General features: G+C 34.2%; 1 protein-coding gene across 9 annotated transcripts in view; it reads left to right on the top strand.

The window, feature by feature from the left end:
- Positions 1–14,688, top strand: part of LOC144313750 (homeobox protein Mohawk) — a 68,430-nt gene that overhangs the window by 5,822 nt on the left and 47,920 nt on the right. For 7 of the 9 annotated variants that reach the window (XM_077896988.1, XM_077896989.1, XM_077896990.1 and 4 more), the window contains exons 4-5: positions 6,348–6,501; positions 6,914–7,249. In XM_077896988.1, the coding sequence (XP_077753114.1) occupies positions 6,348–6,501; positions 6,914–7,249 (490 nt within the window). Of the gene's footprint in view, positions 1–6,347; positions 6,502–6,913; positions 7,250–8,302; positions 8,536–11,759; positions 11,917–14,688 lie in introns of those variants that run through there. The other 2 variants (XM_077896994.1, XM_077896996.1) reach the window with 2 other exon arrangements.

Here is a 14,688-nt window from a genome sequence, read left to right on the forward strand (position 1 = left end):
GAGTATTGAAGGTTGACATTTTAGGAATTGCTGGAAAGTTTGACAAAGCATGAAAGTTGACTTGTATTCAAGCTTATTAAAACTATAATATGCATTTGTCTGCTTATATTCAGAATACAATTGTAGAGAATAACATCTGTTTTGCTTCATGTTAACAGGCAATAGTATTAATAGTGATTTGCTGTAGCACTGGAGGGGAAAATTTATTTAGTGTTCTTGGCTCAGTATCTGTTTAACATAAAACTATGAATTTTCAGTGATTCTAGTCAGAAAAACTTGACTCGTGAAAATAAATACATATGCTCAAATTTCAGTTTAAACAGGTATGCTATTTATTTTGAAAATACACTAGTTTATAGAACTATTTGAATACTTCACAATGATGTCAGCAATAAAACATTAGATTAATTTGGTATATCATACAGTTCTGTACTTAATGCTTGCCGTCCTTTTATACGGAAAGCATATGGCATATTTAGACTTTTTTTAATTATGAAAAGTAACATTGTCATTAGCAGAGACATTTAAAGTTTTGTGTACAATAGTTCTGTTGAGATGCAATGCAAGCAGTCATAATTTTAATACAGAACCAAATTATTTTCTACCTATAATGATAGCTCAAATGCAAATAACCATTCTTTCTGCATTAAGAGCTTGGTAACTCTATTATGGTTTTCTAATTATACTTTATATTTTCATTGTATTTTCTTTCTCTTACACTAGTCCTCAGAAAATAAAAATGCACAAAATTATTTGATTTTTAAGTGAAGCGAAGATAATTATTTATAATAATAAGTGATTCCTGCTTAATGATTTTCAAATTTTTATAGCAAATGAAGTTGGTTTCTGGAACTTTATAGTGATTAACAGAAAAAATAAAAATGTGTGGAATAGGCAAGGGACTTTAAGTATAATAATCCAATTTTGGTCCAGTTATTTTCAATGAGGCATAATAAGATATCCATGTAAGAATATCTGTATATATATGTGTGTGTGTGTATGTATACATACATATCTATCTACAGCTGACCCTTGAACAACCCAAGAGTTAGAGATACCAACCCTCCTGCAAGTCAAAAATCTATATATAGCTTTGACTTCCCAAAAACTTAACTACTAATAACCTGCTGTTGACTGGAAGCCTCATCAATGACATGAACAGTCGATAGACACATATTTTGTGTGTTATACATATCATATACCATACTCTTATAATGAAGTGACCTAGAGAAATTAAAATATTAGTAAGAAAATTATAAGGAAGAGAAAATACATTTACAATAGTACTGATTTGGTGAAAAAAAAAAATCTGTGCATAAGTGGTTCCATGCAGTTCAAACCTGTGTTGTGCAAGGGTCAGCTGCACTTATGTTGCATTGTATGGGGGAGTTTGTGAAAGCCAGACATACATTCAACATTCAAGCAAATTCTGACTCTCTGGGAAACCAAATAAATTATGTAAATACTTTACACTTCTGGAGGAAAAATAGAAAGCTATGGGCTGAATAAAGCTTTTGATCTCTGCAAATTAGAGCCCTATTTAATGAATCACGTTCTCCCAGTGAACAAATTTCTACTGTGGAGTCAGGTTTCTTGAGAATAGTGATCATGTCTTTTTCATCTTCACACTCCCCATGTTATCCAGCACTGTATTTTCCATAAACTGTTCATACATGTTTGTAGAGTGAATAGGTTCTTCTGGGGAATACCGCTATAATCACCATGTGGCTTTCCAAAGTATCATTTTGAAAACTAGAGAATGTCTTGAAATCTTATAGATATTCTAGTTTTTAAATCCATTCCATTGAATACACAGGGAGCAGCTCATTATCCTTAATGCTATATGATGGTTCCATACAACGGCATGAATGTAACTCATTTTATCATCTTCAGCATGTCTGGAAATATGTCATATTTTTAATGTCTGTGAATAAATATAGGGTGTTCCCCTTATTTCTCGTTCCAAACTCCTATTTCTTGTTTATTGCAGTACCTTCTGTCTCTGTTTCTATAACTGATGTTAATAAGCAATTAATATAACTTTTATTCCTTAACTATTAGAGTGTCTTGTATTTTGATAATTTCCTTCACATTTAACATTTTCCTTTTGGCTGTGTATCAGGCCATTAAGCTTTCCATAAAACATATTTTTGCTTTGTTTTGTTACTCTTAAATTGATAAGGAAGAACATAAAACCTGGTCAGCAGTCCCACTAAACCTAGAAGCATAGAATTGAAACTTTAGTGGAGGAAATGTTTTTAGCACCTCAAAAGGTACTTTTTCTGATAAATAGAAGCACTAAGGACATTAATCTACACCTATATTTTATTTATCCCTGACAAATGAAGCTAAAAGAGTTCTTTGTTGTTAACCTGACATCTTACTACCTAATGAGATATACACATTTCCATAAAATTAACAGGTAGTGTGTGTGTGTGTGTGTGTGTGTGTGTACTTTAACCAACCAAAATATTCCATTGTGCTTAATCTCTGTGGCTGCCCATTGCTTAAACATTATAAAAAATATACTCTGTATTATCAAAATGTGAAGAGCTTTATTGTGGAATAACATAAAGTGGCATGCATTTAGGGTTTATATTATTGTAGGATATAGAGCATACTGCAGAATAATTGCCTTGGAAGAAGTTTTTCAGAGAAGGACAGATGGGTGCTGTATCTGGTTTCAGTGTTGCCCATTGTTCATGTGTATATATTTTAAAACATAGTTATTATATTTTTTCTGGATTATAAGAGTGAACTGTCTCCTTGAGTTGACTTCTTTCATGATCCCAATGCAGAGTGCAATGCACATTGAGCTTGAGATTATGTTTAATGATTGGGTGTTAATGTTTCCTTTACTTATAGAAGTTTCACATTTCTATGATAATGGCTAAACATACCAATGTACCATTGATTAAAACTGCTCTGTTCTAAGATTTTGCCCCTTCTGTTGACATAACTCCGTTTTTGCTTGGTGAGTGCTTCTGCCGAAATATGTATGTAGTTATCAACTGCAAGGATTATAGCAACTGTTAAATTTTCAACAAAATTTCAAATTGGTCTTTCTACATTATTCCAAGTGTTATACTATATGGAATAGAAATGAGGTTGTCAATATTTCAGTTGGGTAACTCAGAATAAGTTTTTTAATTCTGTATGTTCAAAGGTGGATAGATGCTGGCTTATCCCTTTGGGTTTACTATAATGATTGCTCTGTCAGTACAATGAATGTAAGCACCTTGGTTAAAGTAGGGATGAAAATTACTAGTTTTTCTCTTCCAACTTCTAGATATTTGGTTCTCCAAGTTTTCACTACAAAATACCTTGTTTCTTAAGCTCTGAGTTTGACATCAAAATGATGTTGCAGAACCTATCCATAGTAAGGAGGCCTGTTTCGTGTAAAATAGAACTTAATGAGATTTGCATGACAACCTGAAGGAATCCATAGTAAGTTAAAGGTAGAAAAATCTGAACTGGTATTTTTACCTTCTGTGAAACAGATGGAGTTTGCATTAGTGCATCAGGACCAAAAAAAAAAAAGAAAAAGAAAAGAAAAGAAAAACAGTATTTATGCAAATTTGTTAACCAACTGTTTGCTGTTTACATGACAATGCAAGCAGATATTAAACACCTTAAATTGTACAGTAAATTTCTAGTGATAAAGTACTGGCAGAGTGAATATATTAGCAGATTGCTTGCCAGTCAAACTTATGAAATCAGGTTACAGACAGCTCATCTTAGATATCAGCAGACCTTTTTGGAAAATCTTCTAACATGTGATAAATATATTATGGTAAGAACTAATTATATAAAACATAAAACGGATATGACCCCTGTATATGAAAAACTGTAATCCCACCATGATATTCAAAGGTCCCAATTTTTGTATGTTAGAATTATAGTCTTAATGTCCTTGGAAATTAGAAGGCCATTGCATTTAAATAAAAATATGCAGAGTCGCGTAAGAATTGGATTACACTGTACTATATGATGGTTGTGCTAAAGTTTAAGACATAAACACACATGTCTGATTGCTCCAAAAGGGCAGTGGTCAAAAGCAGAAGGTAGATTAGTACCAACTATAAAAGGAATAAATTAACACTTTTGTAGGAGAGCTTAGACTGTATTTCACAGATCTTAGTTTTTAGAGTTGGCAAGGATGTTAGGAACCATCTAATGCATTTTGTAGATGAAGGGTTTGAAGTTCAGAAAAGTTAAGTGACTTCTGTAGATTCACACTTGATTTTGGCAAATTCAGAATAGGAAAACATTATGCCACAGTTATAGGATAACAAGATATTGATGAGGATTTGAAGAAGTCAAGCAATTAAATCATAATGGTACATCAACACTTGAAGTTGATGGTGATGGTTAAGATTCATTCAAGTGCATAGAATGGAAGATAGAGAAATCCAGAAAAAAAAGTTCTAAAATTCCCAGTTACTACTAACAAAAACCTGAATAAATTCTTCGGCTATGACTTGGAGAGTAGAGGAAGGTTTGAAGACTAGACCAGGCATTTTGTGCTACCATAGTAAATGTTCACCCATGTATTTCAGTTAATACATAGTTCCACACTAATCCTTCCATATGTGCAGGGACGAAGTTTATCCTAATATTTAACATTCCTAGCACTGACCACCATGGCTAGAGCACAAGAACTACTCAATGTATATTTATTGAATGAGCATTTGCAGAAGGGGTCTGTCTAGAGGTTGGAGAAGACTAAAAAAATTGAAGCCATATTAAATCATAGTATAATAGCACAACTTGATAGGAAGAGGGCTTGATAAAAACTAAAACTTCTGGAATGCCATGGTGAGTTATTACATCAATGCACATAAATTTAAGGGGACGGTTATTACTTAAGACTCAAAGGTAATTAATATTGGATATATATTACCTATGATATATTTTCTGTATATATGTGTGTGTGCATGTGTATGTGTGTGTATGTAAATTGGGAAAAACCACCATGTTTTAAAAACTTGTAGAGTCAAAGAGGAAAAAGATGTAGTTCTGTTTTTTAAAAAAGTAGGATTCACCATAGGCCCATTCAATAATTATGTCTTGAGAAATATGTAAAAATTGTAGGTTTATATTATTAATCTTAAAAAAAAAAAAAGAAACTTCCAACGTAAGCACTGCCACACAAACCATTGTTGTAATGTGGACTCATGTTCTAGAAAAAAATTGGCAGAAAGACGTAATTCTCTTTCCATATATCATTCTTTTAAAAGCAAATATTGGCCCTTTGGGTTATTTACATATATTTTTTCCTGATGATAGCCAGATATTTTCAAGGAAATCTCAAGCACCATTCTAACTTCCAGAAATACAATAGTATCTATTAAAAAGAAATGGAAGTAACTTTCTTTTGTTTTGCAGTGTTTGTTTCTTTGCATTCAGCTATTTTCTTTGGAAGCATTTGACTTTCAACTTAAAGCTGAGTGTTATTGGCATTTCTCTCTCTCTACTTCTCTGATTGCTGTATCTGACTGCTGTGCTAGTTTCTCTGTTATAATTCTGTCTCTTTGATCTCTGGAGGTTTCCAGGGTTTGGTCTTCAGCCATCTCCCTGACTACTCAAAGCTGCCGCCGGCACTTCTGTGCGTTTGACCCACATCTGATTTTCTTCTCCCTTGAGTCTCAGATATCATTTTACTTTCTTCCTTCACATCTCACCTGTATGCTTTTCCAGTACCTCAAACTAATCATTCCCTAAACCAAGCACATCATTTCACCCATAAACAGTTCTACTTTCCTTCTCAAAATGGCATTGTCCTTCTCTTGGTTACAAAGGAATGGCTCAAGGTCATTTTTAACTCTTTCCCTCTTCCTCACCCACCACAATGTCTCTGGAATTTGACTTATATTTGTTCTCAAGTCCTCTTTATTGGGAACACACTTTCCTACCCATTATACCTGACACACTCCTTCAATGTTTCACTTAATTCCTCATGAAGTCTTAAGTCATACATGAAAGTAACCCCTTCTTCCTTTGGATTCCTGTATCATTTTATTTTAATGCCTCTTAAGCCATTCAATCACATTCTTTCCTATACTAAAGTTATTTGTACACTATCCTACCTCTTACTAGACTGAGCATTTGATGGCAAAGCCTGTTCTTTTTTTAATTATTATTATTCCTAGAACACAGTAGGTGCTCAGTCTCTGTAGTAAGTGCTCAGCATTTGTTGAATGAATGAATGAATGTCTAGTACTATTGCATTCTGAGAATATTTAATGATCAGAGATACTGTGAAAGGCTTAGGTCCCTTGTGGGAAAGTAATTATGTGATGGGTAATATTTTTTGTTTTGTTAATTGAAAAATAAAACTTTTTTAGGTGTCAAATTGGTTTGCTAATGCAAGACGTCGGCTTAAGAATACCGTTCGACAGCCAGATTTAAGCTGGGCTTTACGAATAAAACTGTACAACAAGTATGTTCAAGGAAACGCTGAGCGACTTAGTGTAAGCAGCGATGATTCATGTTCTGAAGGTTTGTTAATATTTTTATTTTGCTTTCCCTCTATTAATAAGGAGTTCACCCCAAGTGCTGTTTTTTAAGGTTGACTCCACTAAATATGATGGTACTATAATGGTTCTTTTTTATTGCGTGAAGTAACTTCATTTTTACAATTCTATAAATGACCAACAGAATTATGGCTGCTTCCTCTTGTTTATAGATTTATCATGTGTCAGAATAACATTTTCTGTGAAATTCGTTAAAATTAAGATACCATAGGGAGAGATTACATAGATTCCTGCTTCCTTTCCCTAAAAATTAACCTGGGGTATCAAAGACAATTTAATATACTTTAAATATTCTTTATTTATGTATATGTTTAATGATTAACTATAACAGAGAATAGTATATGTAAGTACTACCTACTGGTATTTTTCTCCCTTAGATGGAGAAAATCCTCCAAGAAACCACATAAATGAAGGGGGCTATAATAATCCAGTTCATCATCCTGTGATTAAAAGTGAAAGCTCAGTCATAAAAGCTGGAGTGAGGCCAGAGTCACAGGCCAGTGAGGACTACGTATCACCCCCCAAATACAAGAGCAGCTTATTGAATCGTTACCTTAACGACTCCTTGAGACATGTCATGGCCACAAATGCTGCCATGATGGGAAAGACAAGGCAAAGAAACCATTCGGGATCTTTTAGTTCCAATGAATTTGAGGAAGAATTGGTGTCTCCCTCATCATCAGAAACCGAAGGCAACTTTGTCTACCGTACAGGTAAGTCTGTGCTTTTCATGACACCTTGTTTAAAATAGAACTAAAACTGCAGCAAATTCAACAGGTATAATGGCATGATCTTTACTGCTTTTATAAGAGATTATTCACATATAGCTCATAATTTAATTTGAAAGCTTTTGTTTTGTTTTTAATTACCAGATGTACTTGTTAGTAGATGATGGTCTACTTGGGTTTTTCACTCTTAGTAATAAAGATGAGAATTTTCATTCTTAATGCTCATTTTTAATCTCAATGATATACATTCTTGGAGGAGGAATGCCCTGAATTATAGCCAGCCATGCAAACACTTTGTATTTCATCTTTTCTCTTAAATTCTTTGATTGCTAATAGTGATGGAAAATGAACACCAATTAGCATGGGTGCCAAGACTCATGTGAAGGAAAAGTGTAGATCTGGCTTAAATTGCTTTGGAAATTTTACTTTTATTCCTGGAAAGCACAAGTAAGACTGATAAATAGCTTTGAAATTTTTACTTTTATTCCAAAAATTATGAATTGATTTCTGCCTGTCCGGAACTTTCTGATGGAGTAGTGAGTTTGGTAAAAATTTCTATCTTCACTTCAGTTTCCAGAGTTTTGCTCGTAAAGAGTGTGTTTAAGCAAGTTGCTTCAGAACAAAGGATATGTGTGACCTACATCTGGTGCAGATAGAGTCCAGATCCTGAAAATGCCAACAAATGAGATTTAGAAATTTTAGAGTTGGAAATAACTTTAGAAAGCATCTAGTCCTGCCATGTTATATCATAGATAAGAAAACCCAGACCAAAAACACAAGTTAATAACTCTTCTCCGGATCAGTAGTGCAGCTTAGCCTGTGTAAGGGGTAGGAGGAACATAACTACTACAAGACTATGATAACTCTTAATTATTACATATACTGCCACAATTCATTTATTGAGCAATTATGATATTCTAGGCCCTCTGCTAAACACTACACAAATGATACTGAGTGTAGTCCTTGTAAGGAGCTTGATATGTGGGCAATAGGTCTTTATAAAATAATTAAATTTGGTCTGTTTAATATACCTTTCAGATTATTTAACTGGAAATCTTCAAGTGTCTACAAATGTGTACAAGATATATTATCTGTGGGACACCTGGGTGGCTCAGCGGTTAAGTGTCTGCCTTCAGCTCAGGGCATGATCCTGGAGTTCCGGGATCAAGTTCCACATCGGGCTCCCTGCAGGGAGCCTGCTCCTCCCTCTGCCTGTGTCTCTGCCTCTCTCTCTGTGTGTCTCTCATGAATAAATAAAGAAATAATCTTTTTAAAAAAGATATATTATCTGTAAGGATTCAGAGAAAATCTCAATACATTTTTAAAGACTTAACTTCACTTTCTGTTTGCATCTCCAACTTCAAGGTTGAAAACAACTCCAAATGCTCTGACATACAAAATTAGTCTTATAAATAATAATTGGGTCTAGTAAGAAGTAAAAGATGAAATAAAAGACTATTTAGCTAATAAAAAAATTTTTTTAATTACATACTAACATCCAACTAATGTGACCAGAGCAGAACTTGGAGATAATTCAGAGCTTCATTAATTTTATTTACAGAGATAGAAAGGGATAGGACATCAAAATGTGCAAGTACAGATAATTGAAAAAAGAATAAAAATAAAATGAAAAAGTTAACATGGAAAGCTGAAAAATAAATTAAGAGTTGACTCTGAAAGCAATACTAAAAGAAACAGGTAAAACTTGGCAGAGATTAAAGTTGGAAATGAGAAAGGAGATATAGCAATCAATATATAGTCATTAAAAATATTTTTTTAAAATTGTGGTGTATTATGCACAGTTATTTGACAATATACTATATATAAATGTGCAGATGAAATGAATTGGTAATATCCACACGAAGTAAATTATAAAATTACAATGAGAAAAGTTATAAATGATCACTAATTCAGGGAAAGTCAAGGATTTTAGTAAACCCTGTTCCCAAAACATATGATTTGATAGATTTGTTGGATTTTTTCCCCAAACTTTGAAGAAATAATTAATTCTCATCCTTCATGCATTTTTCTGGAACATATAAAAATATGGGAAGTATGTCAGTTTTTAAAAATGTAAATGTTATTCTAATCCAAAGCCAGATTAGAATAGCATAAAAATCAACATTTTTATTTATAATACTGATAGTGACTTTAAAGCAACATGAGAAATATTGATAGCATAAGGTTAAGTGGAAAACAATTTAAAATTGTGGAAACATTGAATGCAGTTATGACAGTACAAATATATATATAGACAAAAACAAGGAAGATTTTTGGAAACAATGAAGATTAATTTTGATTAGGTGGAATAATTGAAGATCTATTATTTTGTGAAATTTCTTATAAATTTCTTTATGTTACCCAGTAGAAACAAATTTGAAATTTACACATTGTGATGAATCTTCTGAAAATGCATGCTCTTTTCAAAGGTGATAAAATAGAAAACCAAAGAGGGAAACTTGCCTGTATAGTTGATACTTCTCGAAATTAAGTATCTTGGCCATTTATTTTTATTAAAATATCCAATGGCCTGTTCATCTGCCAAGTTCTATTTTTAAATAAAAGCCTATTTTTTAGTTATGCAAACAATGAGAAAGCAACCTAGACATGTAAACTTCTGGTTTTGCATGCATGGGTATGAACTTTAAAAAGAACGAAATAAATTTTTTGGTTTTGTGGATAGAGAGTTGAGAAAGTTTGGTGGTCTAAGACTGGTCTGCTAAATCTCAGCCTGAAATAATAAATGGCTGTCTTCTGGGGGAACTGAGCGACAACGTTGCTGCAGTTGTAGCTGGGTTACCACTCAAGCATAAATAGTAGAACAGGGGATTTCAATAAATACTTTCTGAGCAACTGCTATGGTTTTCTCTGGCATACAGGCTTATTCTGAATTCCTTCAATTCCTTCTGGTTATATCTTTCTTTCTTTGCCTAAAAAGAAATCCTCTCAATCTGCTATTAAATACCACTCCCCTCCTCCACCCCAGTTTTATAGTAGTGCAAAGATTTTTTCCTTTTTTTAAAGATTTTTAAAAAATTTATTCATGAGACACACACACACAGAGGCAGAGACATAGGCAGAGGGAGAAGCAGACTCCCTGTGGGGAGCATGATACAGGACTTGATCCCAGGACCCCGGGATCACACCCTGAGCCAGAGGCAGACACTCAATCACTGAGCCACCCAGGTGTCCCTAGGGCAAAGATTTCATCTTTTAAATTCTTTTTCAAGACTAGATCACCTTTAAACATAGTGTATTAATTTATCTATGCTAAAAAAGAATTGTATCCATTTCCCCACCCATTTTTAGTATCTTATGATTCATTCCATTAATGATAATTGAATAAAAAAAAGCCAAATGAAAGAGTTGGTGTGTGGAAAGATAATGTATCACTGAGTTTCATTTCACCTGTTCTTGTTAAATTCTAGGAGGGTGAACCTGCTAGATTATAAAGTAGTAATCATAATTAACACATATAGGTGGATAGAAGTCTTTTCTATGTCAGTGTGTATTAATCAGATTAGCTTCCTCTCCACTTGACTGACAACATCAAAGTAGATGCAAACATGTTTTTGTTGATTTTATGTAGACATTAAACATTTTTTTGTAATCTACAGTCTCCCCATCATGCAAGGGATAAAAAAGATTTTTTCCCCCAGGGGACAAAATAGGCTTTCAATAAGTATTGGCTAAAATATTTCTTTCTAACAGCAGAAATTATAACATTAGAATTGATTAGGGGCCCCTGGGTGGCTCAGTCGTTGAGCATCTGCCTTTGGCTCAGGTCGTGATCCTGGGGTCCTGGGATACAGTCCTACATCAGGCTTTGGGCTCCCTTTGGGCTCCCCTTTGGGGAGCCTGCTTCTCCCTCTGCCTAGGTCTCTGCCTCTTTCTGTGTGTCTTTCATGAATAAATAAAATCTTTAAACAAGAATTGACTAGAATTATTAAGGTTATTGCTTCTAAATACAGCTAAATAATACTTGAGAAAACTTAGTCACTCAGTGTTGTCTATGTCTAAATTAAAATTACAATACTGTTCATCTTACTGTTCATCATGTTAGGTTAATGGATGACAATTTTCAGATATGTGATGGAGTGAATCCCCATGACAAACTGACCTCGAGCCCTCTAGTCCCTCAGTGAGTCTGCTCTCTGAGGTATCAGGATGAAGACTAGCTTTAATATCCACCTCCATTTCTATTGAATCAGTACTGATATTCTCCAGATGGGACCATCCATGAAGGAGCTATGTGCCATCTGTGCCACCTTACAGTGAGTCCTCACTGGAGCCTTTCCTAACTTGCATTGCAGTTTGATTTATCCTCAAAAACCTAACAAATTTCCTTCTTTACTGAAGGAGAAAGGAGAGGTTTCTAAGAAGTCTATTGACAAGGGGAAAAATCAGGCAAGTCTTGAAGTAAAACGGGTAGACTTCTTCCCCTTCTTTTGCTTGGCTTGAGAACAAATCCCTGTTATGTTCTTTCTTTTTGCAGCTCACAAATGATCAACTTATAAATGGCTAGTACATTTGAATGCTTATTCTCTGAGCCCCACTGCTCTGCTAGTATATAATTCATAAATTTAACCAGCTCCCACAGGCTGAATGTTTAAACTTCATCGTGTTAAACTGTCTAAAATCCCTCTTAATTAGACACATGTGGTGTGGCAAAAACATATAGGCCGATAGAACTCTTTTCCTATGGTAGTGTGAATTAATTAGATTAGCTTCCCCTCCACTTGACTGAGGTGAATATCCCTGAAGAAATGGAGATTTTGATTGAGAGAAAAAAAAGAAGTCATTTATTTGCTACATGGAATTTTTTGGAAGGTAGAGGCCATTTGGATGGCCTGCCACAGTTGGAGCAAAATGACAGAACTAAGGATTTTGGTTATTAGGGAAAGAGGAAATAGGAAGTAGAAAATAAGTTTGGGAGGATGCCAGAGGCTAAATGCCATTTTCAAACATTTCCTCTCAGCTAATGATGTTCTTTTTCCTCTCTTCCTACATACACAAATACTTTAGAATGTAAAGGGCATTATCAGTGGTAAAAACCCAGGTATGCTCAGGAGTTCAGTAAAACCACTGGATTAGGGATGCCTGGGTGGCTCAGCAATTGAGCATCTGCCTTTGGCTCAAAACCTGATCCCGGAGTCCAGGGGCAGTCTCACATCAGGCTCCCTGTGGGGAACCTACTTCTTCTGTCTCTGCCTCTCTCTGTGTGTCTCATGAATAAATAAATAAAATCTTAAAAAAAAAAAAAAAAAAGCATTGAATTAGCCTGGGATTTAACCTTAACTTTATACAGAATGGCTTCTTTGAAGAAGTGCACTCCCAGTTCGGAAAGCTGACTTTCACAGGTACGTTTCTGAGATACAGTTCTCTCATGTATGAGGTGCTCTTTCATGCATTCATTCCATGTACAAAAATATTAAGAGCCACTCTACACAGGCCCTATCCTAGGCTCACTGGAGCCCTGTGCTTTGTGCTAGGCTGCTCAACAAAGAAACCATAGTTACATGAAGCAGAAGAAAGATTTAAAGGGATGTCTTGGCAGATCTTTTTCAACAGTGAATAATCACTACTAATTTATATGTTTCATCAATTTTAGGTTTTGTATTTGTGAGTAGCTTAAAGAAAGCTTCATGGTAGTCAAGAGAAGGCTTTGTCAAGAGCCAGCTGTTAAAATAGTATGTTTCTGTGTACATAGTAGTTTCTCTATGGGATTTGTTGACTAGTAAGTCTGCTTTGGATACTTTTATCTTCTTTTATTTCCCTTTTTGTGCCTGTCACTTCCTTATTTTTAGTGAAAGAGCTAAGCTTTGCCCTTTTGGATTATTCCAGACATTCTTTTCCTGGCATGCAAATGACTGCTCATGTACTTCAGCGGAGAATAATAAAACCCTCTATCACCAGCCCAGTTAGTGACATTTAAAGGATACTTGAAAGGTTATCCAATTTCTTGTCTTGTATCCTTACTACAATAATACTTTGCCTATCAAACACCATCTGGGAATGAGGTATTCCATCATAAGTGAAATCTCCAAATAGAAATTTAAGTACTGATTTTAAAAATATAGAATTGTCTGTTCTCCTAAGATGATAATATTAAACACAGCATGTGGGGTGTGCTTCAATATCCTTTCTTCTCTAAACTACCTCCTCCTATTGCTTTTTATATATTCCACCCTTTCAAATCAGTAGTTTCAGAATTAACCACAATCCTAAACTTGCCCCTAATATCTTTGAATAAAGAATGATGTCTTTCTCATAGCCATTTGAAAAGGGTTCTTTCCTAATTACTTATTCCAAAGCAGTAATCTTATAAATGATATCTACAGAAGTTCTGACTTTTGGGTAGGCGTGAGGTTACTCCAGAATCATTCAAACTTAAGCACAATATTCTAAACACCATAGATTTGTAAATGTTTATCAGTGATGATGAAAGCCAAATACATCATATGGAGTATTTAACAGTAGCTTGCTTTTTAAAATTAAATTTCCTTTATGAATTCACTTGCAAAATTTAAATGAAATTGCAAAAGTGTTCCATCTACTGTTAAAAACTGAGAGAGTAATGGCAAACAAAAATTTAAAAAAAAGAACAACTATTGGCATGAGCAGTTTTCTGATTTCTTCTGATTTCTTCAGGGGTAACTTTTCCTTCACTTTTCTTTGTTCTTTGGTATTACATGAGAGTCTGAAAAACCGTAAATGTAAATACTGAGACCTAAAGCCCCTATACCATATGGCTTGCAAACAAATCGGAAGTCTATGGCAGTTTGGTTTAGAAAATATACACATTTTTTAGAACTATGTTTAGTCCTAATATTTTCTGTCCTTTTACATTGTTAAAAATGTACGTTTTGCATTCCTTTTACATTTTACAATGTAACAAATATTACATTTCTTCTATCCGATACCTAAGTATGATAGCAACACTAATACACATTTGTGGGAAGGTTAGACACACTGTTTTTCTGAAAGACAGCGGTATTCTGTCTCTCTTTTGTGCTGATACTCACTGCCTTATGTGTTTAAAAGTTCTCTGGGGTCCTGAAGTGGTGTTTTATACATTTTATAGCCCCCTTAGCACTTCATACAGTGTCTTTCCCATATTTGCCCGTAACTGTTTCTTAAATGAGTTAGTGTTTTAATGATCTGGTCTGTTTGCCTTCCAAACTATAAAGGACATTTTAATGTACACATATACATGTTGATCTGTGTCCCTGAACATGATAAGAGAAAAAAAATGATCTTGAATAAGTTTAAACAGCTTTTTTAAAAAGAGGCAATTGTGAAAAAAGTTAAAGCCAGAGGAAAATGCTAAACAAAATGTAGCTGAAAACTTCGAGAGGTTTAAGAGATTCAACATAGTAATTTAGAAAGTATAAAATGAAACTAACCCAATTTTCAAGTAAAAA

This window comes from Canis aureus, chromosome 5 (assembly GCF_053574225.1).
Source record: "Canis aureus isolate CA01 chromosome 5, VMU_Caureus_v.1.0, whole genome shotgun sequence".
Classification (NCBI taxonomy): Eukaryota; Metazoa; Chordata; class Mammalia; order Carnivora; family Canidae; genus Canis; species Canis aureus.